This window comes from Muscardinus avellanarius (genome assembly GCF_963383645.1).
Source record: "Muscardinus avellanarius genome assembly, chromosome: 11".
NCBI classification, from domain to species: Eukaryota; Metazoa; Chordata; class Mammalia; order Rodentia; family Gliridae; genus Muscardinus; species Muscardinus avellanarius.
In genome coordinates, this window is record NC_137797.1 from 8,411,605 (window position 1) to 8,436,814 (window position 25,210).

The following is a 25,210-nucleotide window of genomic DNA, read 5'->3' on the forward strand; positions in this document are numbered from 1 at the left end:
CCAGGAACCCCAGTACCACCAAATAAAATAAAATAAAATAAAAATTAGGCAGGGGCTGGGCATGGTGGTGCACACTTGTAATCCCTGTGCTTGGGAGGCAGAGACAGGATTGCGCAGGTTCGAAGCCAGCCGCGCTGGCTTAAGAGACCCTGTTTCTACATAAAAAAGCATAAAAATAGGTCTGGGAGTGTAGCTGGAGGTAGAAGGGCTTCCAGGAACCCCAGTACCACCAAAAAAAAAAAAAAAAAAAAAAAAAAAAGGCAGGGGGTTCCATCCCTGGACATACACACACACACACACACAAAAAATAATATCTAAGGTTATGTTAACATTTTAAGCAAAATATGGACATTTGGTCTGTAGTTTGGATTAGGTATGTTAGAAAAAGATGAGTTTGTGGTAACAGGTGGTGATGTTAAGAATGGAAAAAGCTGTGCTTTATGGTGCATGCTTTCCCAGTACTTGGGAGGACTGAGACAGGAAGAGCACAGGTTTGTAGCCAGTCTCAGCTACTTAGTGAGAACTTGTTTAAAAATAAAGTAGAGGTGGGTGTGTAGAAGGTAGAATGCCCCTGGGTTCCATCCCCAGTACAGTGTTTTAATATCTAAGAGCCGGGCATGGTAGTGCACTCTTTTAATCTCAGCATTTGGGAATTTGGGAGGCTGAGACCAGAGGATCATGGTTGGCGGATAGCCTCAGCTACTTACCTCATCCCCAGTACTGCAAAGCAAAGGGAAAAAAAAAAAGCAAGTTTTTTTCATTCTCCTTTTTTTTTGGGGGGGGGAGTAGGTCCCCAGGGTCATTAGATCTCCGAGCTAAACCCCCTGCCCTGTGTTTTATTCTTTATATTGAAAGAGGGTCCCACTATGTAGCTGAGGCTGGCTACAAACCTGTGATCCTCCTGTCTTGGTCTTCCCAAGTACTGGGAAAGCATGCACTTTTTTTTTTTTTTTCAGTACCGAGGATTGAACCCAGGGACAAGTTTACCTCTGATCCCAGTCCTATTTTTTATTCTTCATTTTTGGAAACAAGAGCCAGTGGTCACCAAGTTGTGGAGGGCCTCACTAAAGTAGCTGAGGCTGGCCGTGAACCCTCAATCCCCGTCTTAGCCTCCCAAGAACTGGGATTACAAGCATGAGCCACCACACCTGGCTAAAATTTTATTTCTGAGTTGTTTGCATACAGAATTTCTTTTCCTGAGGTGCAGCTATGATTTATTTTATTCATTTTATCTAATGAAAACTATTACACAAACTTCTGAAACACATATATTAGGAGATAAAAACATTTTAAGATACATAAGTCCAGACTATATACTTAACTCATAAAATTACTCTTTTCCAATGGAGGTAGAGCATTTAACATGTCACTTAAAGACATTACAAATTATAAAACTTAGGGTGTAAAGTATTTTTTTCTCTTTTCCTTTTTTGTACTGGAAGCTAAACCCAAAACGGTGTCTTGCTAAGTTACTGAGGGCCTAAGTTGCCAAGGTTGGCTTCAAACCTGAGATTCTATCGTCTTAGCTTAGCCAGTATGGTGACCCACACCTATAATCCCAGTACTTTTGGAGGCTCGAGACTGGAGGATCTCAGGTTCCAGGACAGTCTCAGCAATTCAGCAAGTCCTTCTACAATTTAGCAAAACCCTGTATTAAAATAAAATATAAAATAGGGCTGAGGAGTTGTTCAGAGGTAGAATGCCCCTGGGTTCAACCCCCAGTACCCCCTCACACAGTATTTTTCTTTTAGGTTAAGAACAGACTTATATTTGCACATTCATAACTGTACTATTGACAATACCAAGAGGTAGAAGCAAGCCAAATGTTCATTAAGAGATGAATTAAAAGTCAGGCATGGTAGCACACACCTGTAATCACAGTACCAGGAAGGCTGAGATAGAAGGATCATAGATTCGAAGTCAGTCTCAGCAACTTAGCAAGGCTTTTAACTTAGTGAGACCCTGTTTCCAAATAAAAAAATAAATAAAATAGGGCTGAGGTGTAGCTCAGAGGTAGAACGCCCGTGGGCTCAATCCCCAGAACAAAATAAATAAATAAATAAAATAAAATAAAATAAATTCAGGTGGTCCTGGTAATCCTATTTTGGAGGCTGAGACACAAGTATTGCAAGTCCAAGGCCAACCATAGCAAGTTAGCAGGACCTTGTTTCAAAATAAAGAATAAAAATGCCAGGCGTGGTGGTGCACGCTTGTTATCCCCACGTTTGGGAGGCAGAGACAGTAGGATCACACAGGTTTGAAGCCAGCCTCTCTGGTTTAAGAGACCCTATTTCCAAATAAAAATATAAAAATAGGTCTGGGATTGTAACCTGGAGGTAGAAGGGTTTCCAGGAACCCCAGTACCACAAATAAATAAATAAATAAATAAATAAATAAATAAATAAATAAATATAGGGCTGGGGTGTAGCTCAGAGATAGAATGGCCCAGGGGTCAACTGCCAGTACAAAAAAAAAAAAAAAAAAAAAAAAAAAATTTGCCCGGCGTGGTGGCGAACACTTGTAATCCCCGCACTTGGGAGGAGGAGACAGGAGGATGGCGCAGGTTCGAAGCCAGCCGTGCTGGTCGAAGAGACCCTGTTTCCAAATGGGAAAAAAAAAAAAAAAAAAAAAAAAAAAAAAAAGTATAAAATAGGTCTGGGACTATAGCCCAGAGGTAGAAGGGCTTCCAGGAACCCCCGTACCACCAAAAAAAAAAAAAAAAAAAAGTTGACAAAATATGAAATACACCCTTAGATTATCATCCGGATTAAGAAAACCCTGTTTTTTTTTTTAATATGAATGGGCCTCCTTTCTATGTTATGGATGAGCCGTCAAGATATTACATTAAAAGTGAAATAAGTCAGTGACTCAATTGTATAATTATCATAAATTACTTTATAATTCACTTAAATGAAGTATCTGAAGTAATTAAATTCACAGAGAAAGCAGAATGGTTACCAAGGGTTGGGAGGAGGGAAAAACAAATGTGTATCGAGCTTCAGATTTTCAAGATGAAAATGTCTAGAGATATTTCACAACGATGTGAATATACATTACTAAATATTTGAAAATTATAAATGTGCTAAGTTTTATGTAATGAATATTATACCACAGTTTTTTTTCTGTGATACTGGGGATTGAACTCAGGGCCATTCTATCTCCAAGCTACACCCCAACCCTATTTTAAATATTTTTAAATTCTGAAGCAGGGTCTCACTAAGTTGTGGAGGGCCTAAGTAGCTGAGGTTAGCCGTGAATCTGTGATCCTCCTGTCTCAGCCTCCCAAGTACAGGGATTACAAGTGTGTGCCACCATTCCCGGTTCCACTTTTTTTTTTCCATAGTGCTGGGGCTTGAGACATTCTACCTCTGAGCTACAACCCCAGTTCTATTTTTTATTTGGAAACAGGGTTTCACTAAGTTGCTGAGGCTGGTCTTGAACCTGCAATGTCTGTCTCAGCCTCCCAAGTATGAAGATTACAGGCATGTGCCACCACACCCAATTTGTCACAAAAAATTTTTTTTGTAACCCAGGGGCTACACTATCTATTTATGTCCAGGCTACACTCTCAGACCTATTTTATACTTTATTTGGAAACAGGGTCTCACTAAGTAGCTGAGGCTGGCTTAGAATCTGTGAGATCCTCCTGCCACCACACCCACCTGGCAATCTCAGTTTCAAGATACATTGTTTCTCAACCTTTTAGTCATTCTTTCAATTCTATTTTCTTTTTTTCTTGTGGTACTGGGGATGGAACCCAGGGGCATTCTACCTCCAAGCTACACCCCTAGTCCTATTTTTTAAAAATTCTTTATTTTGAAATAGGGTCTCACTGAGTTGCAAAGGGACTCACTAACTGAGGTTGTCTGTGAATCCGGATCCTCCTGTCTCAGCCTCCCAAATGTGGAATTGCAAGTGTGCACCACCACACCTGGCTCTCAATTCTATTTTTTGAGCACTTGCTATTTGTCAGGTTCTAGTTTCTTGGAGTACAACAGTGAACAAACAACAACAATTCTAGCTGTCATGGAGTTCACAAGCGATACACAGAGAAAACACATCTGTTAGCCTTCCCCCTTACTTTTTCTTTGAGATTGTTGTCACTATGTTGACCAGGCTGGCCTTAAACTGTTGGGTTTAAGTGGGCCTCGTGCTTTAGCCTCTAGAGTATCTGGGATTACAGGCAAACACTACTATACCCAGTAGAGTCAGCTTTTTGTAGGGACTAAAAATATTAGTAGAGGATAGAAATTTGGGATATAACAATTGTACTTTCATCTAAAGTAGACGAGAAAAGTGGTTACATCCAAGATCTAAAGAAAGTGAGGGAGTTAGCCAAGTGGCTCTCTGGTGAAAGAGAGCAAATGCAGCAAATGCAGCATCCCTAAGGTAGCTGCATAAGATGAATTTGAGGAACACTGAGAAGACCAAAGTGGTAGATTATGACAGCAAGTAGATAAAATCTGAAAGGTTAAAAGAAGTCAGATTGTGAAAGGACTCCTAGATGGTGATAAAATATGTGTTCGATACTAAACATGTGATAGGAAGTCACCGTTTTTTAGGAAAGGAGTGACATAATATATTTAAATAGGACCCCTCTAGCTGCTGTTGTTGAAAATAGACTCAAAGCAAGCAGTTATAAGCAGGAAAATCAGGCTACTGCCATAATCCAGGTAAGAAATTATAGTAGCTTGGTCCAGGATGGTAGTATAGAGTGATGAACTTTTCTTTTTTCTTGGTGGTATTGGGGTTCCTGGAAACCCTTCTACCTCCGGGCTACCCTCCCAGACGTATTTTATATTTTTATTTGGAAACAGGGTCTCTTAAGCCAGCGAGGCTGGCTTCGATCCTGCGCGATCCTCCTGTGTCGGCCTTCCAAGCGCGGGAGTACAAGCGCCGGCCACCACGCCCGGTGAGTGATGAATTTTTAAGATATATTAAAGAAGTAGGGTCAAACAGAATCCACTGACAGAGTATTATATTGGGTATGATAGAGGATGATGACAAGGTTTTGGCACAATGCAGAAACTAGAAGAATGAAGTTACTGTTAATAGACATATAGTTTTAATATCGACTATTGTATGCTCTGTTTCACACATTAGTCTCCAAAGCTGAAATGTCCAATGGCAGTATTGCCCACAAGGTAGCTGATTCAGTTTTCACTGTATAAATTTCATGTTTGCCGGTGTGGTGGCACAAGCCTGTAATCCTAGTACTTGGGAGGCTGATAGGAGACTTGCAGGTTCAAGGACAGACTCAGCAAATAGTGAGAGTCATAAATCTAGTGATACCCTGTTTCAAAATAAAAATAAAGTAGGGCTGGGCGTGCAGCTCGGACGTAGAATGCCCCTGGGTTCAATCCCCAGTAACCCCCCCCCCAAAAAAAAAAAGCTTTATGTTCCACCAGATCAATTCTTCATGATAGAGTACATCTGTACAAAACATGGGTCCCTTTGTTCCCAGGGTCCTTCATCTTGTCATTACAAACAAAAATTTCAGACACAAAAACCCTTGGACTATTTCCAAACATTAACTCTTCCGAGAGGAATTGCTCAAAAGTTCTGTTACTAGACATGTTTCTTGTACATTCTGGAACCAGTTCTCCAACCAACTCTTTGAAAACAAGATAGGATTCTGTGTCGACCTAACAGAAAAAAAGAGCTACTCGATGTGAAACACTTTGTCACCTAAACAAGTGCAATGACAAATGACAGAGCTTCTGAGTCCGAGTAACTTTGAAGACAGTCCCTCCGGGTTATGGCACACACTTTTCTGTCTGCAGTCATTCGGCTTCCCAGAATACCTCAACGGTAGAGAGAACACAGGGCCCACCCTTTTCAAGGAGCAGCCGAGAAAGAAGAAATCCGCGATGGCCCCAGCAAGAGAAGGGTCCAGAGCCAGGGATCATCTGAGACCAGCTTAGATCCCTCTGGGGCGTCTCAGGCTTCTCCGAGAGCAAGCCCAGGAGGGAACACCGTGGGAGTAGAGTCTAACCTGAGAGGCCACGGGCACTTGCTACGGCGGGAACCAGCTTGGGGGTGGAGAGGAGCCAAAGCATGACCGCCGGTTCGCGCGACAGAAAGACAACGGTTAGAAGAAGCTGCCAGAGGAGCCGCGTCGCCAGGAAATCGCGAAAAGGCCCCTCCCCTTCCGCCGGAAGCCGCTAGCGGGCTTTCCTTCCGCGGCGGCGCTGGATGATGACGTCACGGAGGCCTAGCGCTGGGGCTGGGGGCTGCTTCTCCCTTAGGGCGTCACGTTCCCCAACTTCCCACAGTCCCAGAGCGTCGGGTTCCTATTGGTTCCGTGGGGTGGCTCTTTCCCGCCCACCTAGGGAGCGTGACTCATCCTAGGAGCTAGTTCAGAGTTAAGAGTGCTTATGAAAGCCCGCCGTTGTGGCGCACGCTTGTACTGGGGAGGCCGAGCCGGGAGAATCGCCGGCCTCTGCGGTTCTGGCCCTCAGCAACGCTGCGCGACCTTGTTTTAAAATAATTCAAATAGGGCTGGGAGTGTAGTTCAGGGAAAATGCCCCTGGGTTTTTCAGTTCCCGGTAACACCCAAAAGAATGCATATAGGAGTGACTGCGGAAAGAGGCGGGCAGTAATACGAACAGCGCGTTTCTAGAAGGTTCTGGGCAGTGCGCAGGAGCGGAGCGCCGGGGAGGAGGCCGGGAGCGCCGGCCCCGGGTCACGAGGCCGCGGGGGGCGGAGCCAGCGCCGGGGAGGTTCTCGTCTGTTCGGCCTCGCGGCAGCCGCCCCCCTGTTCGCGGTCCCGCCGAGCCGCGCCCGGGCCTGCGATCCGGCCGCCAGCCTCCCCGCCATGGACCCCCGCAAAGTGAGCGAGCTCCGGGCCTTCGTGAAGCTGTGCAGGCAGGACCCGAGCGTCCTGCACGCCGAGGAGATGGGCTTCCTGCGGGAGTGGGTGGAGAGGTGAGACCGCGGCCGGACCGTTGGGGCGGGCGGCGCGGCGGCCCTCGGCTCGCCCAGGCCGGGGGAGGGGGCGGGTGGAGGCCGCGACCTCGCTCCGCACCCCGGGGCCCCACAGCGTCTCTGGGGCGGAGTGAAGTGCGCCCCTGGGCGCTGCAGGGTCCGGGCGCGAGAAGCGCGGCGCTCGGTTGGCGGGGGGGGGGGGGGGGTTAATTGATCTGGCGTCCTGTTTAGGTCGCAGGGCACCAAGTCGCTTCTTTATTCGCTGTCCCTTTACATGGTGTCACAGTACTGACAACAGGTTTTGAAATAGGAATGCCGAGATTTAATATTCTTATTTTACCTTTACAGTGATGCTAACTGCGTAGATTTAAGTGACTTAGGAACCGTCGTATTTACCCCGTTTGTAGCAGTGCTGTCACCTTAGGCGTTTTAAGGAAAGCGTTTTTTTTTTTTTTTTTAACGATCACTATGTTCCCAGGATATATTCTTGTTTTCTTTAATTGTAGAGTACTTCCTTTTGAGCAAGGAGTTAATCGAACAGGCATTGTGCCAGCTGCTGGGAAACAGTATAACTACTGCCTATTGTAGGGTACAGACAAATAACCGTTTTAATGTTTTTTCGTTCTCTCTTTTTTTTTTTTTTTCCCGCTACTGGGAATGGAACCCAGGGGCATTCTACCTCCGAGCTACTCCCCCCCCCCAGACCTATTTTTTAGCCTTGATTTTTAAATTTGATTTTTTATTTGATTTTGATTTTTGTCTAAGTTGCAGAGGGCCTCACCAAGGAAGCTGAGGCAGACCGCAAACCTGGATCCTCCTGTCTTAGCCTCCCAAGAATTAGATTGTAAGCGTGTGCCACCATGCCCAGCTTAATACGTATTTTGTAGTAGAGATTAGTGGTGTACGTGATTTGGGGGGGGGGGCTCAAGAAAAAGAGGAAAATCTCCCAAGAGGTGACTTAAAAAGAAAATGTGACTACCGACCAAGAAGCTTTGTTTAATCACCCCTGGGGAGGGGGGAATCACAACTAGTAGGGAATTTAAAGGCGAAAATGGCTCACAGTGTGTCAGGACCCTGGCATATCCCTGTAAAACCAGCTAGGCAAGAGGTTGAGGAAGAAAGATCATTTGAGCCTAGGAGAAAGAGGCCAGGGCCTGCAAAGGAGTGGGACCCCTTCTAAAACAAAAAAAGGAGCTAACATCTAAATGGCCTTTACAGGGATGAACAGTTCTGCAGAGCACTGTGGTTCCTAAGAGACACTGCTGTAATAGTGCTAACAATCTTTTTACATATATGTGTGTGTGTGTGTGTGTGTGTGTGTGTGTGTGTGTGTGTGTGTGTTTATGTGTGTTGTGTGTGTGGTACTGGGGTTGGAACCCAAGGGGCTTTTCTACTTCAGGGCTATACTCCCAGACCTATTTTATACTGTATTTGGAAACAGGGTCTTATTTAAGTTGCTGAGAGCCTCACTGAGTAGCTGAGGCTGACTTCGAACATGTGCGAACCTCCTGTCTCAGCCTCCCAAGTGCTGGGATTACAAGTGTGCGCCACCACGCCCGGCTCTTAGTAATCTTTTTTATAAAGGAAGGTGAAAGCCTGATTGCCAAGTATTTAAAAGAGTATTTCTTGCAACAAGCTTGTTTTAAGGGAGGAACTTAAGTTAAAAATCTATCAGGGGCCGGGTGTGGTGGTGCACTATTGTAATCCCAGCATTTGGGAGGCGAGACCAGAGGATGGCTATTTGCAGACAGCCTCAGCTACTAGCAAGGCCCTTTGCAACTCAGTGAGACTCTGTTTCAAAAAATAGAAAGACTAAAAAAATAGGGCTGGGGGCGCAGCTCAGAGGTAGAATGCTCCTGGGTTCAATCCCCAGTACCACAAAAAAAAAAAAAAAAAAAAAAAAAAAAAAAGAAGAAGAAGAAGAAAGAAAGAAAGAAAAATCTATCAGAGAGCCTGCATCAAACCAGTAAGTAATTCAGTACTTGGACGTCTGAGATGGAAGGATCACAGGTTTGAGGCCAGCCTTAGCAATTTACTGAGACTTTGTTTTAAAACAAAAAGGCATGCGGTGTAGTGTGGCGGTAGAATGCCCTTGGGTTCAATCCCCATTACCCAGAAGAAAATTGTCCATGTGTGTGGTGATAGTATTTTTCTCTCAATGAGTTTTTCAGTCTTTTAGCACAGTGAGATTTGTACTTGAGGGCATTTAAAATTGATAGTAACCTTGTGACACTGCTGTTAAAAGTAAGAATTCTACTTTGTAAAACTAAAACGGACTCAAAGGACTAGATTTTGTTTTCTCTGTTGCATGACGTTTGTCTAAAAGCCTTACTTAAGATGTTTTTAAGAGGAGGGCATGGTGCCACATGCTTGTAATTTCAGTATTTCAGGGGCTGAAACTGGAGGATCACAAGTTCTTGGCTAGTCTCAACAATTTACAATGCTCTCTGCAACTTTAGTGAGACCCTGTTTCAAAATAAGGAATAAATTAAGGCCGGGGGAGCCAGGTGTGGTGGCTCACGCTTGTAATCTCAGTACTTGGGAGGCTGAGACCGGATTGCAAGTTGGAAGATAGCCTGAGCAGCTTAGTGAGGCTATCACCAACTTGGTGAGACCCTATTTCCAAGTAAAATATATTTAAAAAAACAGGTCCGGGGGTGTATGTAGCCCAAGGTAGAATGCCCCTGGGTTCCATCCCCAGTACCACACAGACACACAAACACACAAAGTAGGACTGGGGGTATAGTTCAGAGGTAGAATGCCCCCCCTTCAGTCCCCAGTGGCCCCCCCCCCCCACAGAAGTTTCTACGCTTTTTATACTTTTGTATCTACTTGTTACAGGAAATGTTGTACACTTAATTGTTTCTAAAATTCCAGGTAAAACAGACACATCACAGGAACAAATAGCCTGGTACCAAGTGTAAACTGAGTAAATACAATTTTTTGACTTTCTTATTAGAAAGGAAGAGGGGATGCTGAAAAAAATGTTAAAATGTGTATAAGAATAATGTTATAACTTGTGCTGGAGAGATTAGATTATGGCTATATTTCAGAATTCCAATTTGAGGTCTGTGAATTTTTACATTAATGTTCCCCAAAATTGCCATGCATCGTGTGTGTGTGTGTGTGTGTGTGTGTGTGTGTGTGTGTGTGTGTGACTGAGGATTGAGCCCAGGGGCATTCTACCTCTGGCTACCCAAGCCCTATTTTATTTTTATTTTGAAATAGGGTATAGCTAGGTTGCTCATCACTTGCTGAGGCTGTCCTTGAACCTGGGAGTGTCCTGTTTCATTCAGCCCCCAAGTACTGAGATTACAGGTCTGTGATACCGTACCAGGCTCGCCGTGCATTTTCTTTTTCATTTTTCATTTTTTCTTTTTTTGGCTCTTCTGTGGATTTGAACCCAGAGGCCTTCTACCCCTGAGCTTCACCCTCAGCCCTATTTTTTTTCATGGTACTGGGGGTGGAACCCAGGGCCTTTTACCTCCAGGCTATACTCTCAGGCCTATTTTATATTTTATTTGGAAACAAGGTCTCACTATGTTACTGAGAGCCTCACTGAGTAGCTGAGGCTGGCTTTGAACCTGTGCAATCCTCCTGTCTCAGCCTCCCAAGCAACAGGGTATCACTAAGTAGCTGATACTGGCTGCAAACCTGCTATCCTTCTGTCTCAACCTCCTAAGTACGAGGATTACAAGCCTGGACCACCATGCCTGGCTTTACCAAGCATCTTAATTGAAGCTTCTCATAGTTTATCCCAGTTTTCCTTTCTGATTTCATTTTTTTTCCCTTGTAGTTTAAATTAGGGGATTATGTATAAAGCGTAAAGCATCTTGTCGTTTAAGCACCTTAATTTTGAACTAAAGTTGAAATATTAACAGAAACTTTTGTTGTTATTGTTATTATTTGTGGTACTAGGGATTGAACCCAGGGACATTCTATTCCAAGACTATTTCTTTTTTATATTTATTTATTTGTTTATTTTTGTGAGTCTGGGAATGGAACCCAGGGGCATTCGACCTATCCTCAAACTGTGATCCTCTTGTCTTAGCCTCCCAGATACTTGGATTATTAGTATGCGCCACCACTCTGTCTTTTAAAATTTATTTATTTATTTTGCGGTACTAGGGATGGAACCCAGGGGCAGTCTACCTCTGAGTGACACCCCAAGCCCTACTTTTTATTCTTTATTTTGAAACAGGGTCTTACTGAGTTGCAAAGGACCTCACTAAGTAGCTGAGGCTGGCTTTGAACCTGCACAATCCTCCTGTCTCAGCCTCCCAAATGCTGGGATTACAAGCATGCACCACCACGCCCGGCTTGGCTTTTAAATTTAAACTGCCATTTTTATAGGCTTTGGGGCCTTTACTTGGGTTTGTATCCGTTTCTCAGTTTGCATTCATCTTTGTTGTAAAGCAGGCCAGTATTATGATAGATTGGGCTGAATTTGGAGACATCTCAGTCCAGAAATACTGATCCTGTTAGGGTTTCTTGAAACCATTTCAGAGTTCTTTCCCCCCATACAAAATTAATTACAGGTACCTAGTCTTAGATGTTGAAGAACAGTTTATTTGCAATAATTACTATCATAGTTTATAGCTTAGAATTTTATTCAAAATGTAAGGATTTATTAGTTTAGCAACCACTTAATTATTTTTTGCAATACTGGGGATGGAACCCAGGGGCATTCTACCTCTGAGCTACATCCCCAGCCCTATTATTTTTTATTTTGAAACAGGGTCTCACTGAGTTGCAAAGGGCCTCATTAAGTAGTTGAGCTTGTCCTTGAACTGTGCTCTTCCTGTCTCAGCCTCCCAAATCCTGGAATTATAAGCCTGCCCGCCATGCCCAGCTAGTTTAACAACTTTTTAAATTATACAAAGAGATACATTTAAAAAAAAAAAAACTGGACTAGTAGTCAGTAGGGAGGAAGACTATTTTCAACATATATATTTTGAGATCTTTTTCTTTTACTCTTCATTGAGGGAAAAGCATTTTCTGCCACCATTTTTTCTCATTTATTTATTTTTTGTGGTACTGGGGGTGGAATCCAGAGGCTTTCTACCTCTGGGCTATACTCCCAGACCGTTTTTATATTTTATTTGGAAACAGGGTCTCACAAAGTTGCTGAGAGCCTCACTCAGTAGCTGAGGCTGATTATTTTCCATTTAATAACTTTTAGTCTTCTTTGTGTCTTTTTTGGGGGGAGGGTACTGGGGATTCAACCTAGGGGCATTCTACTGAGCTACACCCCTTTCCCTATTTTCCATTCCTTATTTTGAAACTGAGTTATAGAGGGTCTCGCTAAGTAGCTGAGGCTGGCTGTGAACATGCAATCCTCCTGTCTGAACCAAGCTTGGCTACTTGTGTTTTGAATGTGCTTTACCAGTTTATAGGGGAGTGTTTTTGTATTCTATCCTCCAGTCAGTGCATGGCACATGGCTTTTAGCACACATTTTCAAAGAAGCCAACAGAATGCACTCTACTCTCAATTCAGAATTTAGAGTATAGTATCCAGATTTTTTTTTTACATTTCTGTAAATATAACATAAAGCAGATTATAGGCTTTATTTTTAGGTACTGGAGATTGAACCCAGGGGCATTCTACCTCTGAGCTACACCCCCAGCCCGATTTTTTCTTTATTTTGAAACAGGTGTCACTAAGTTGAGAAAGTCCTTACTAAGTAGCTGAAGTTGGTCATGAACCTGTGATCCTCCTGTCTCAGCCTCCCAAGTACTGGAATTACAGGTGTGTGCCACCATACTTGGCTTTTTTTTTTTTTTTTTTAGTACTGGGGATGGAACCTGGGGGCATTCTACCTCTGAACTATATCCCCAGCTCGATTTTATTTTTATTTTGAAATGGTCTTGCTAGGTTGATGAGAGTCTCACTATTTGCAGAGGCTGTCCTTGAATCTGTGATCGTCCTGTCTCCACCTCCCATGTACTGGGATTTATAGGAACACGCTATCATGCCTGGCTAGTTTGAAGGTTTTAATTGACAAGTTAAAAGACTTACAAATGAAGTTTTGTTTGTCCTGTATGAGGAAGGTCTTTGCACCAGCCCCTGCCAGATTATGTGACGTAAGCCTGTGCTCGCAAAGCCCAAATAAAAATATTTGGCAGAAAACTAGCTTTCTAAATCTTAGAATCATTGGTTGAAATATCTGTACCCATAAGTTAGTGCCATCTTCAGTAGTGACCGAGAACTTGGAATGTGAGAAACAAAATCTAGCTTATGCTTAAACCTTGTCATGATTTTTTTTGGAATAGTTTCTGGCTCAAAGAAAAATTGCAAGTATGTTACAAAGAACTATTTTAACTGAAACCTTTGAGAGTAAACTGCCAGTATTATTCCTTCCAATGATGTTGAGTTTTTAGTTTCTACAAAAAAGAACACTTTCTATAGTGTAACCATCAGTCAGGAAACTAATATGGATACGTTTAATATTATCTGATTCTCAGAATTGAGTGTTGACATTCAGTTGTTGTGGTTCTTAACCTCCATTGTGAAAGTTTTTGAGTCTTACTTGACTTTCCTGATCTTGAAGTTGTAATATTACAAGGCATTATTTTGTAGAATTGTCCTCAATTTTAGCTTGTCTGGTCTTTACTTAGAATTAGGTTTAGCTGGTTAGATTTCTTGGCAGGAATATCACTCCCCAGTGTTAGAGCATTGTGACTATTTAGATGTCACTTAAATACAATCCTGGTGCTGCATTTTGAAATTTAGGAAAAATACAACTTAAGAAGACTTGTGACTTCATGAAAATTTAACTTCAAAAGTAGTGTTTGAGGCCGGGCGTGGTGGCGCACGCTTGTAATCCCCGTGCTTGGGAGGCAGAGACAGGAGGATCACGCAGGTTCGAAGCCAGCCGCGCGCGCTGGCTTAGGAGACCCTGTTTCCAAATAAAAATGTAAAAATAGGTCTGAGAGTGTAGCCTGGAGGTAGAAGGGCTTCCAGGAACCCCAGTACCACCAAAAAAAAAAAAAAAAGTTTGATTACTGTGCTCCTTTGAAAAGTTTTTCCTATTAAAAGAATTTTGTGATGTTTACATGCCTGTTTCTTATCCTTAAATCATTTTACTTTGCAGAATTACAAAGTAAGTGCTGGGCTTGGTGGCACATGCTTATTATCCCAGCATTTGGGAGGCTGAGATGGGAGGCTGCAGTTTGAGGACAGCCTCAGCTACTACTTAGGCCCTTTGCAACTCAGTAAGACCCTGTTTCAAAATAAAGAATAAAAGATAGGGCTGGGGTTATAGCTCAGAAGTAGAATCACTCTGGGTTCCATCCCTAGTATTGCCCCGCAAAATTGGGCTGGGTGTGGCTCAGAGGTAGAATGCCCCTGGGTTCCATCCCTAGTACTGCATATAAATAAATTAATTCATTAAAAAATATAAAATAAAATCATGCTGAGGGTATAGCTAAGTAACACATCTCTGCGTTCGATCCCCAATACCCCCCCCCGCTCCAAAAAGCACATGGGTTCAATTCTCAGTACCACCAAAAAAAGTTAAAAAGGCAAATTAAAACAACAGCAACAACCCCTAAAACCAAAATGTCTAAATCTGTGAACATGCAATTCTCCTGTCTGAACCAAGCTTGGCTACTTGTGTTTTGAATGTGCTTTATCAGTTTATAGGGGAGTGTTTTTGTATTCTATCCTCCAGTCAGTGCTTGGCACATGGCTTTTAGCACACATTTTCAAAGAAGCCAACAGAATGCACTCTACTCTCAATTCAGAATTTAGAGTATAGTATCCAGATTACTGGTTATCAAAACCAGTTTTGATAACCCATTTGAATTCAACCTACATTTATCATGTGTCTACAAATTCCACACAATTGAAATGAATATAAATGTGGAAACTACTGTAATTAGAATCATCTCTTTTAAGGGTATCATAGGGAGAGGTCCTTTCTGTTTATCAAGTTAATATATCTTTTTTTCACATAGAAATTAGTGGCTTTTTATTGTTTCTGCTGACTGTTTTGACCTTAGCAGACATTTTGTTTCCAATAAGACATTTTAGTCACTAGACTGTTGGCATGGTATGCTTGAGGGTCTACACCAAATGGAGCTTATCATATCATATCTATATATCTATTTTTTTTTCAATAGTACTGGGGGTTGAATCCAGGGGCACTCTGACTATGACCTACACCTCCAGACCTATTTTTTCATTTTTTATTTTGAAACAGGGTCTCATTAAGTTGTGGAGAACCTCACTAAGTAAAGCTGAGGCTGGCTGAGAACCTGTGATCCTCCTTTCCTAATGATTCTTTTTGTTGTTGTTGTTGTTTGTATGTAATTTGTGGTATTACTCTGGACTTTTTGAAGAGATTTGCCAAGCCAAAGGAAGTATTAGTGAAGTTTAGAGGAGATGAAGAGGAGAAAATATATAATGCGAGGGGCATGTGATCCCTCAAGAAGATCCTTAGAGGTCTCAGTCAGATGAAACTTTGGACATTTTGAATTATTATGAATGCATAATTATTTCATAAGCTGTCTATTTGTGTGAATCATTTTTGTCACTGCATGTTAAATTTTTGCCTTTAATTTTTCCTTTGGAAAGGGTCTGGGGATGGAATTCAGGGGCATTTGACCCCCAATCTATACCCCCTGCTCTATTTTTTATTCTTTATTTTGAAACAGGGTCTCACTAAGTTGCAGAGGGCCTAAGTAGCTGAGGCTGTTCGCAAACCGTGATCCTCTGGTCTCAGCCTCCTGAATGCTGGGATTACAAGCGTGCGCCACCACGAATGGTTTTGTATAATTATTTATTAGGGTTATAGAGGCAGGGGAAGGGGTTAAGTAATACGGTTAAAATAAATTTTTTTGTGTGTGTATGTGTGTAATACTGGGGTTCCTGGAAGCTCTTCTACCTCCGGGCTACACTCCTAGACCTATTTTCTGATTAATTAATTAATTAATTAATTTGGTGGTACTGGGGGTGGAACCCAGAGGCTTTCTACCGCAGGGCTATACTCCCAGACCTATTTTTTGTATTTTATTTAGAAACAGGGTCTCACTAAGTTGCTGAGAGCCTCACTAAGTAGCTGAGGCTGGCTTTGAACCTGTGCGATCCTCCTGTCTCAGCCTCCCAAGTGTGGGGATTACAAGCGTGCGCCACCACGCCCGGCTATGATTTTTTTATTTTTTGGAAACGGTCTCTTAAGCCAGTGAGGTTGGCTTCAAACCTGCACCATCCTCCTGTCTCCGCCTCCCAAGTGTGGGGATTACAAGCGTGCGCCACCACGCCCGGCGCAAAAGAAATGGCTTTTAAGCTAAAAAACAAAAAACCCACCATAATAATGCCAAAACATTTATATTAGTTGGATGCTTTGCTTTTTAATTTTGAAATTGCAGACATGAATATTTTCCTTGACAGAATTCTAATTTTCTAAACAAATACTTTTTTTTCTCATCTTTTCCAAGCATGGGGGGTAAAGTTCCACCTGCTACTCAGAAAGCTAAATCAGAAGAAAATATCAAGGTAAGTTTTAATTTCATTTTTGTTTACTGATAAAATACTGTAAGATTTCTTAAGAGTGTTTTGTTTTGTGTTTTTGCAGGTCTGGGAATAGAACCCAGAGGCATTTGACCTCTGAGCTACACTCTCTGCCCAATTTTTTTTTATTCTTTATTTTAAAACAGAGTCTCACTGAGTTGCAGAGAGCCTCACTACGTAGCTGAGGGTGTCCGTGAGTCCTGATCCTCCGGTCTCAGCCTCCCAAATGTTGGGATTACAAGTGTGCGCCACCACACCTAGCTTTAAGTGTGTTTTTTAAATGCTGCTCTCAAATGACCTATTCTGATTTTCCCAAGATCACTGGGAAAGAAGTTCTTTTAAGAAGTTTGTTTTTGTAAAAATTTTATTTTCTAGGCCAATCTCTAGAAGCTGACTTAAAACTGAAATTTTGGAATGGATATTCGCTGTTTTTAAAATATATATTACCTGTATATTTATGCATGATCTGTAAGTTTTATAAGCCATGTGCTGATGTACATTTGTAGTCTTCATCATTCTCTTTAAATACCTAGCCCAGCGTCTTATACAAATAATTTGTTGTGTAATGAGGTTTTTTTTTTGTTTGTTTTTTGTTTTTGGTAATTGAACCCAGAGGCATTCTACCTCAGAGCTATGCTCCTGGCCCTGTTTTTATTCTTTATTTTGAATTATTTTGAAACGGAATCTCACTATGTTTGCGGAGGATCTCACTAAGTAGCTAAGTAGCTTAGGCTGGCTGAGAACCTGTGATCCTCCTGTCTCAGCCTCCCAAGTACTGGGATTACAAGTGTACACCACCACGCTCGGCTTGCATAATGAAATTTTGAAGGGCTGGGGACATGGCTCGGTGACAGAGTGCTTGCCTAGCATGCACAAAGACTAGATTTGATCCCCAATACTGCAAAAAAAAAAAGTTATATAATGAGATTTTGATTTATTTATTTATCTTTGTGGTACTGGGGATTGAACCCAGAGGCATTCTACCTCCAAACTACACCTCATCCCTATTTTTTTATTCTTTATTTTAAAGCAGGGTCTCACTAAATTATAGAAAACCTCATTAAGCAGCTCAGGCTGGCCGCAAACCCTTATTTCTCCTTTGTCAATCTCTCAAGTGTTGGGATTTCAAGCACAGACCTCCATGCCTGGTTTGGACTTTGATATCAATTTTTTATTTTTTTTTATTATTATTATTTTTTTGGTGGTACTGGGTTCCTTGAAGCCCTTCTACCTCCGGGATACACTCCCAGACCTATTTTTTTTACAGTTTTATTTGGAAACAGGGTCTCCTAAGCCAGCGCGTGCAGCTGGCTTTGAACCTGCGCGATCCTCCTGTCTCTGCCTCCCAAACGTGGGGATTACAAGCATGAGCCACCACGCCCGGCAATATATCAATTTTTTAAAATTGGGCTTTTAGCCGTGTGTGGTGGCTCACGCTTTGTAATCCCTGCGCTTGGGAGGCGGAGACAAGGAGGATCGTGCAGGTTTGAAGCCAACCTCTCTGGCTTAAGAGACCCTGTTTCCAAATAAAAATATAAAAATAGTTCTGGGAGTGTATCCCAGAGGTAGAAGGGCTTCCAGGAACCTCAGTACCACCAAAAAAAAAAAAAAAAAAAAAAAAAATTGGGCTTTTTTTTAATGCAGAAATGACTTTAAGTAACTTATTTTGTGTGTGTGTGTTTTACTGGGGATGGAACCTAAGCCTATTTTGTTTTTTATTTGGAAACAGGGTCTCACTAAGTTGTTGAGGCTGCTTTGAGCCTGTGATCCTCCTGTTCTGTGTCCCAAATATTGGGATTAGAAGGTGTGCCACTACACCTGGCTGTGTTTATTTTTGTAAATGGATTCTCTCTAGATTGCTTAGACTTGTTTTTAATTTATGGACTCAACCAATTCTCTTGCCACAGCCTTTCAGGTAGCTGGGACCCATAGGCATTCCATTCTGCATGGTTATTGTTATGAATGCTTGATTTCATTTCTCAGAAAAAATGTGATTATGGAGAACTACAAGCCCTTGTGCCCATCGGGGTATTATATGTATAGCACGTGCTTTCTAAAATCCAAAAAATTTGAAGTTCTAAAATGCATTGTTCTAGCCAGGCGTGGTGGTGCACACTTCTAATCCCAGCATTTGGGAAGCTGAGACAGTAAGATTGCTGTTTGTGGACAGCCTCAGCTATTTAGTGAGGCCCTTTGAAACTCAGTGAGACCCTGTTTTAAAATAAAAGCTGGTAGTGGTGGCACACGCTTATAATTCCAGTACTGGGGAGGCTGAGACAGGAGGATCACACAGGTTCGAAGCCAGCCTCAATTACTTAGTGGGGCTCTCAGCAACTTAGTGAGACCCTGTTTCCAAATAAAATATAAAATAGGTCTAGGAGTATAGCCCAGAGGTAGAAGGCCCCTGGGTTTCATTCCCAGTACCACACACACAAAAAAAGAATAAAAAAATACTTATGGGAGTGTAGTTCAGAGGTAGAATACCTCTGGGTTGTATCCCCAGCACTGCGAAATGAATGAATGAATGAATGCATGCATGCCTGGGGGTGTAGCTCGGAGGTATAATAATGCCCCTGGCTTCCACTCCCAGTACTACAAGAAAAATGCATTGTTCTTAAAGGTTTGAATGAGGGACTGGACCTGTAATTAATTACATAGGAGAAATGAACAAAATTTTTAAAAACTGAGTAACACAAACAGTGCTTATATATAAGTTAGTACATATATATTTTGGGTGTGTTAACCAAATACTGATAGTGATGTTTGCTTTCCTTTTCCTAGGAAGAAAAAGTAGATAGCAAGAAGACAGAGGAGAACATAAAGACAGATGAGCCATCGAGTGAGGAGAGTGATGTAGGTGAGGAGACAGTATTTATTTTTATTTGTTTGCTTGTTTATCTGTTTACTTAATTTTTGGTGCTGGGGATCAAACCAGGCGTATACTACCTCTTGAGTGTCATCCCCCAGCTCTATTTTAGCTTTTTTTTTTTTCTTTTTTGGTGGTACTGGGGGTGGAACCCAGAGGCTTTCTACCTCCAGGCTATACTCCCAGACCCATTTTATATTTTATTTGGAAACAGGGTCTCACTAAGTTGCTGAGAGCCTCACTAAGTAGCTGAGGCTGGCTTTGAACCTGCGCGATCCTCCTGTCTCAGCCTCCCAAGCGTGGGGATTACAAGTGTGTACCACCACGCCCGGCCCTATTTTAGTTTTTATTTTGAAATTGGGTCTTAGTAACTTGTGGAGAGGGTATCAGATGCTAAGGTTTGCTGCAAACCTGTGATCCATGGAGACAGTATTTAATTTTTATTTTATAGCCTTATGATAGATATAATGTAGCTTTTTTAGTTCTAGGAATTAAACAGGAGCATTTCATATTCAAGGTACACCCTAGCCCTCTTTGTTTTATTTATTATTTTGAAAAAGGATCTCACTAAAATGCTGAGACTGGCCTTGAATCTGTGATCCTCCTGTTTATGGTTTTTTTTTTTTTTTTTTTTTTTTTTGACAGTACTAAGGTTGAAACCCAGGGGCATTCTACCTCCAAGCTACACCTCCAGCCCTCTTATTCTTTATTTTGGGGGCATTCTACCTCCAAGCTACACCTCCAGCCCTCTTTTTTATTCTTTATTTTGAAACAGGGTCTTACTACTAAGTTGTGGAGGACCTCACTAAGTAGTTGAGGCTGGCCATGAACTGGGATCCTCCTGTCTCAGCCTCCCAAGTACTGGGGTTACAAGCCTGGGCCACCATGCCCAGCTTGTGTTGATTTTTGTTAGCTTCAGATCAGCACTAATGGAAACGTTAATGACTCACAAGTGAAACTCAAAATTTTCTAGTAGCCATATTTTAAAGTAATAGAAAAAATACTAAATAAATTAATGTTACTTAAATTATTGAATTATTGGTTAAAATATTTATATCTAGCTGGGCATGCTAGTACAGCTCCTTGGGAGACTTAGGTAGGAAGATCAAAAGTGTGAAGCCAGGTTGGGGGATTGTCTCAAAATAAGAGAGGGTAAGGATATAATTCAGTGGTAGAGTTCCAGGGTTCAAACTCTAGAGCTCCAAATAAATCATTTTATATAGTTATATATAAAAAATTGTTGAGAGCTATTTTTTGTGTTTGTGGCACTGAGGATTGAACCCAGGGGCATTTTACTGAGCTATGCCCTAGCTGTGTTTTATTTTTATTTTGAAACAGGGACTCACTACTTGCTGAGGATATCCTAAAACCTGCGATTCTCTTGTCTCAGCCTCCCAAGTACTGGGTTACAACCATGCATCACCATGCTGTTTCTTTTTTTTTTTTTTTTTTTTTTTTTGCGGGTCTGGGGATGGAACCCAGGGGCATTTGACCTCTGGGCTACACCCCCTGCCCTATTTTTTATTCTTTATTTTGAAACTGGGTCTCACTGAGTTGCAGAGGGCATCACTAAGTAGCTGAGGCTGTCCGCGAACCGCGATCCTCCAGGTCTCAGCCTCCCGAATGCTGGGATTACAAGCGTGCGCCACCACGCCCGGCTCCGTTTCTTTTTTTATACTGTTCAAAATGCATAGTATAGCCAGGCATGTTTGTAATCCCAAATTTATAATCCCAGTACTTGGGAGCCTGAAACGGCAGGATCACAGATTCAAAGCAAGCCTCGACAGCCTAGGAAGGATCTCCGCAACTTGGTGAGACCCTGTTTTCAAATATGAAATAAAATTTGACTGGAGGTTTAGCTCAGAGGTAGAATGTCTCTGGGTTCAATCCCACATGCCCCCACCCCCACACGTCCGTACTGTATTTTATACATGTAGTATCTTTCAATTCAGAGTTTTTTACATTTGTAATTAGAAAATTTGGATAACATATATCCAAATTTGTTACTGGCGGGTTCAGTCCTGTGGGGGGGCAAGTCCACTAGCTGTCGGGGGCCTCAGAAAGATGGGTCAAAAGGCAGGCGACGTTCTGCAGATCCTTATCTGCAGCGGTTCTTTTCCCCTCTATGAATTCCTTAAGTTTTTAGTTACGACACTTTGGAAAAGAACCTGGGGTGGACAAAGGCTTCTTGAGCCAATGACACTTTATTACAAAAAACCCAAGAAATTTATACACTTCACCAGTAAAGTTAAGAGAAAGGGGGGAGGTCTTTCAGCTGGCTGTTGGCCTTTGAAGAATTAACTTCTGTTTCTCTCCAAGGTCTTGCAGATAAGCAGCTCCAGGTGGCAGCCTCCCAGGATAGTCAAGGCTTGGGAGCTTCTCAGGGGAATCTTCTTTAACTTTTCCTGGAACTTTTCATCTTTTGGGCTCAGTTCATATAGCAAGTGCGGGGAGATGTGGTGATTCAGTGTTGGCATCTTTTTAAATCTGAAAGCTTAAGCATACTCACAACACAGTTTGGTAGAAAAAATATCACAAATAACACCACAAGGTTCTTAGTTCTAATTGTCAGATGTATTTCCTTAACTGCTGAGCACTCTTCTTTAAACAACAAGCCTATTAAAAGAATCCACTTCCCTGTCACAAACTCTCTGCAACCTGCTTCTAACTTTCTAATTCCTTTCTTTCCCAGTTGGGACTTTCTTATGATAAGCTCTTTTTCATGCAAAAAATACTTTTTTTACTCTTACGGTATTTCTTTTCCTTCATACATATATATATTTAGAATGTCTGTCCTTTATTTTGTAATATTTATTTTTAATTATGCGGCCATTTTTTCTGTCTCCTGGGGTGCTCACACTGAGGTAAAAGTTAACAGTCTTTTTCTTTGGGTCTATTGTATTCGGGCAGCTAAGTTGTTTCTTTAAGGTTACACACAAGGTTTCTCTCTGTCTTTAGGCAGGATTTCAAGGGTGAATAATTATTTTGAACTGAGCTACTTTTGCTGGAGTGATAGATAGTGATAGATAGAGTATAGCCCGGAGCTACTTTTGCTGGAGTGATAGATAGTGATAGATAGAGTATAGCCCGGAGGTAGAAAGTCCCTGGGTTCTATACAGGAGCTTAAAAAAATAAATAAATTTAAAAAAATAGCCAGGCGTGGTAGCGCACACTTGTAATCCCCGCACTTGGGAGGCTGAGACAGGAGGATGGCGCAGGTTCGAAGCCAGCCGCTTAAGAGACCCTGTTTCCATAAAGTATAAAATAGGTCTGGGAGTATAGTCCGGATGTTAAAGGGTTTCCAGGAACCCCAGTACCACCAATAAAAAATAAATAAAAAATTAAAAAAATTATTTTTTCAAGACAAATTTTTTTTTTTAACTGTTTGCATCTATGTTGATACAACTGGTTTCTATTTAAAAGAACTAATATTTATACCATGAGGGTTTTTTTGGATTTTTTTTTTTTTTTTTGTACTGGGGATGGAACCCAGGGGCATTCTACCTTTGAGCTACTCCCTCAGCCCTATTTTTATTCTTTATTTCGAAACAGGGTCTCACTAAGTTGCAGAAGGGCCTCCCTTACCAAGTAGCTAAGGCTGTCCACAAACTGTGATCCTCCTGTATCAGTCTTCCAAATCCTGGGATTACAAGCATGTGCCACCATGCCTAGCTATTTTTTTGGGGGGGAGGGGGGCTTCTTAAAGCCACAAATTAACAAAATTTCTTCCTAAATTTAGAGGTACTTTTGAGACTATTAATATATGCCGTTGTGTGTGGGGGTGTGTGTGTCAGGTTATTGGAGCTTGAATGCAGAGGAATTCTACCTCTGAGCTATTCCTCGGCCTTTTTTAATTTTGTAACAGGTTATCAGTAAGAGGGCCTCACTGTTTCTGAGGCCAACTGTGAACCTGTGATCCTCTTGTCTCAGCCTCCCAATATGGGGATTATAGGCATGTGCCATCATGCCCATCTCACTAATTCTGTTTTAAATGCATGAGTAAATTTTTTAACCAAATTGAGTACAATGTGGTAGTGCACACCTGTGATCTTGGTACTTGGAAGGCTGAAGCAAGAAGTGTATTGCAAGCCGGGCGTGGTGGTGCACGCTTGTAATCCAGCATTTGGGAGGCTGAAATCAGGATTGCGGTTTGCAGACAGCCTCAGCTACTTAGAAAGGCCCTCTGCAACTCAGTGAAACCTTGTTTCAAAATAAAGAATAAAAAATAGGGCAGGGGGTGTAGCTTGGAGGTTGAATGCCCCTGGGTTCCATTCCCAGACCCACACTAAAAAAAAAGTTCATTGCAGGTTTAAGGTCAGCCTCAGCAATTTAGCAAGGCACTATCATCTTAGACCTGTTTCAAACTAAAAGTCGGTGAGACCCTGTTTGAAAAGAAAGAATAATGTAGAGATGGGGCGTAGCTTGGAGTTAGAATGCCCCTGAATTCTATCCCCAGTACCATATACACATACACACACAAAATCAAAATTCAACTCAGTTACACTAGCCATAGTTAATCAATTTCTACAGATTTTTTGTGGGTAGTGGCTACTGCTTGTGTAATAATGCAAGTCTTCACAGTTTGAAGAAATTGACAATTTCTCAACTTTGGCAGAAATTGACAATGAAGGTGTAATTGAACCAGATACTGATGCCCCTCAAGAAATGGGAGATGAGGATGTAGAGGTAAGTTCAACGATTTATTTTTCTGTTTGTAAGGAATGTGAACTTCACCACTGGAATTATTGTATGACATGACTCTGCCAAGAAAAGCACATATTAAATCTTCCTTTGATTTAAGGCATTTAGCCAAGCATTTTTATTTATTTTTCTCTCTTTTGTTTTGGTTTTTTAGTACTGAGAATTTAACCCAGGGGTGTTCTACCTCTCAGCATGTGTGTGTGTGTGTGTGTGTGTGTGTGTGTGTGTGTACGTGTGTGCATGCTACAGATGAAATCCCGGGGCCTTCTATCTCCAGGCTACACTGCCAGGCCTATTTTATATTTTATTTGGAAACAGGGTCTCACTAAGTTGCTGAGAGACTCACTAAGTAGCTGAGGCTGGCTTCGAACCTGCGCAATCCTCCTGTCTCAGCCTCCCAAGCATGGGGATTACAAGTGTGCGCCACCACGCCCGGCTCCTCTTAGCTGTTTTGAAAGAGGGTCTCACTGAGTTGCTGAGGCTTGCTTTCAACCTGTGATCCTTCTGTTTTTAGCCTCCCAAATTACTGGGATTACAGACATGCCACCATGCCTGCCTCAGCATTTTATTTTACTACTTAAAATAATATTTTAACCATACCTTCTTATTAAAAGTCTCTGAAATCTATTGTCTGCTCTTTAAATTTTCATCTGGTTTGAGTACTCTGTAAAGATAGTAGAGTACACTTAAAGTACATACCTCAAAGTCGAATTGTACTTAGAGGATGCTGCATCATTTTCAAGAATGGTTTTGTCACCAGTGGCCTTTGGGTGTGGGGCAATTGGTTTTGGTAGGGAGGATGGAAAAAATTTTAGAGATTATAGTGATTACAGTTGCTCCAAAGAGTCATAGCACATTAGTGAATATGCATTATATTTGTGGTATTAAAATAGCCTCCCAAGTACAGGATTACAAGCATGCACCACGCCGCACAGCTCACTAAGCTTCTGAGGTTGGCCTTGAACCTGCAATCCTCATGACTTAGCCTCCCAAGTGTTGAGATTAAAGGTATACTCCCTGGCACCCAGCGGCTTTTCTTTTCTTAGACTCTTTCTTTGTTGTACTTTTGCTGGTATTACTATTTTGACAATAAGTTCTTTGGTACTTTATCTGTAGAAAAATATTTTGAGCCTAGGGACATTCTACCTCTGAGCTATGCCCCCGGCCCTATTTTATTTTATTAATGTTTTGAAACAGGGTCT

At 41.9% G+C, this 25,210-nt stretch overlaps 2 protein-coding genes across 3 annotated transcripts in view; one reads left to right on the plus strand and one right to left on the minus strand.

The window, feature by feature from the left end:
• Positions 1–6,184, minus strand: part of XPNPEP3 (X-prolyl aminopeptidase 3) — a gene marked incomplete at its 3' end in the record, with an annotated part of 64,892 nt that extends 58,708 nt beyond the window's left edge. Inside the window, exon 1 of the mRNA XM_080705288.1 lies at positions 5,996–6,184. Within this exon, the coding sequence (XP_080561414.1) occupies positions 5,996–6,059 (64 nt within the window). The 5' untranslated portion in view covers positions 6,060–6,184. The remainder of the gene's footprint in view (positions 1–5,995) is intronic.
• A 544-nt stretch (positions 6,185–6,728) lies between these two features.
• ST13 (ST13 Hsp70 interacting protein) overlaps positions 6,729–25,210 on the plus strand; it is a gene marked incomplete at its 3' end in the record, with an annotated part of 45,586 nt that continues 27,104 nt past the window's right edge. Inside the window, exons 1-4 of one of the 2 annotated variants that reach the window (XM_080705286.1) lie at positions 6,729–6,927; positions 16,369–16,426; positions 19,223–19,298; positions 23,923–23,993. In XM_080705286.1, coding sequence (XP_080561412.1) covers positions 6,818–6,927; positions 16,369–16,426; positions 19,223–19,298; positions 23,923–23,993 — 315 coding nt within the window. In that variant the 5' untranslated portion in view covers positions 6,729–6,817. The remainder of the gene's footprint in view (positions 6,928–16,368; positions 16,427–19,222; positions 19,299–23,922; positions 23,994–25,210) is intronic. The other variant, XM_080705287.1, reaches the window with a different exon arrangement.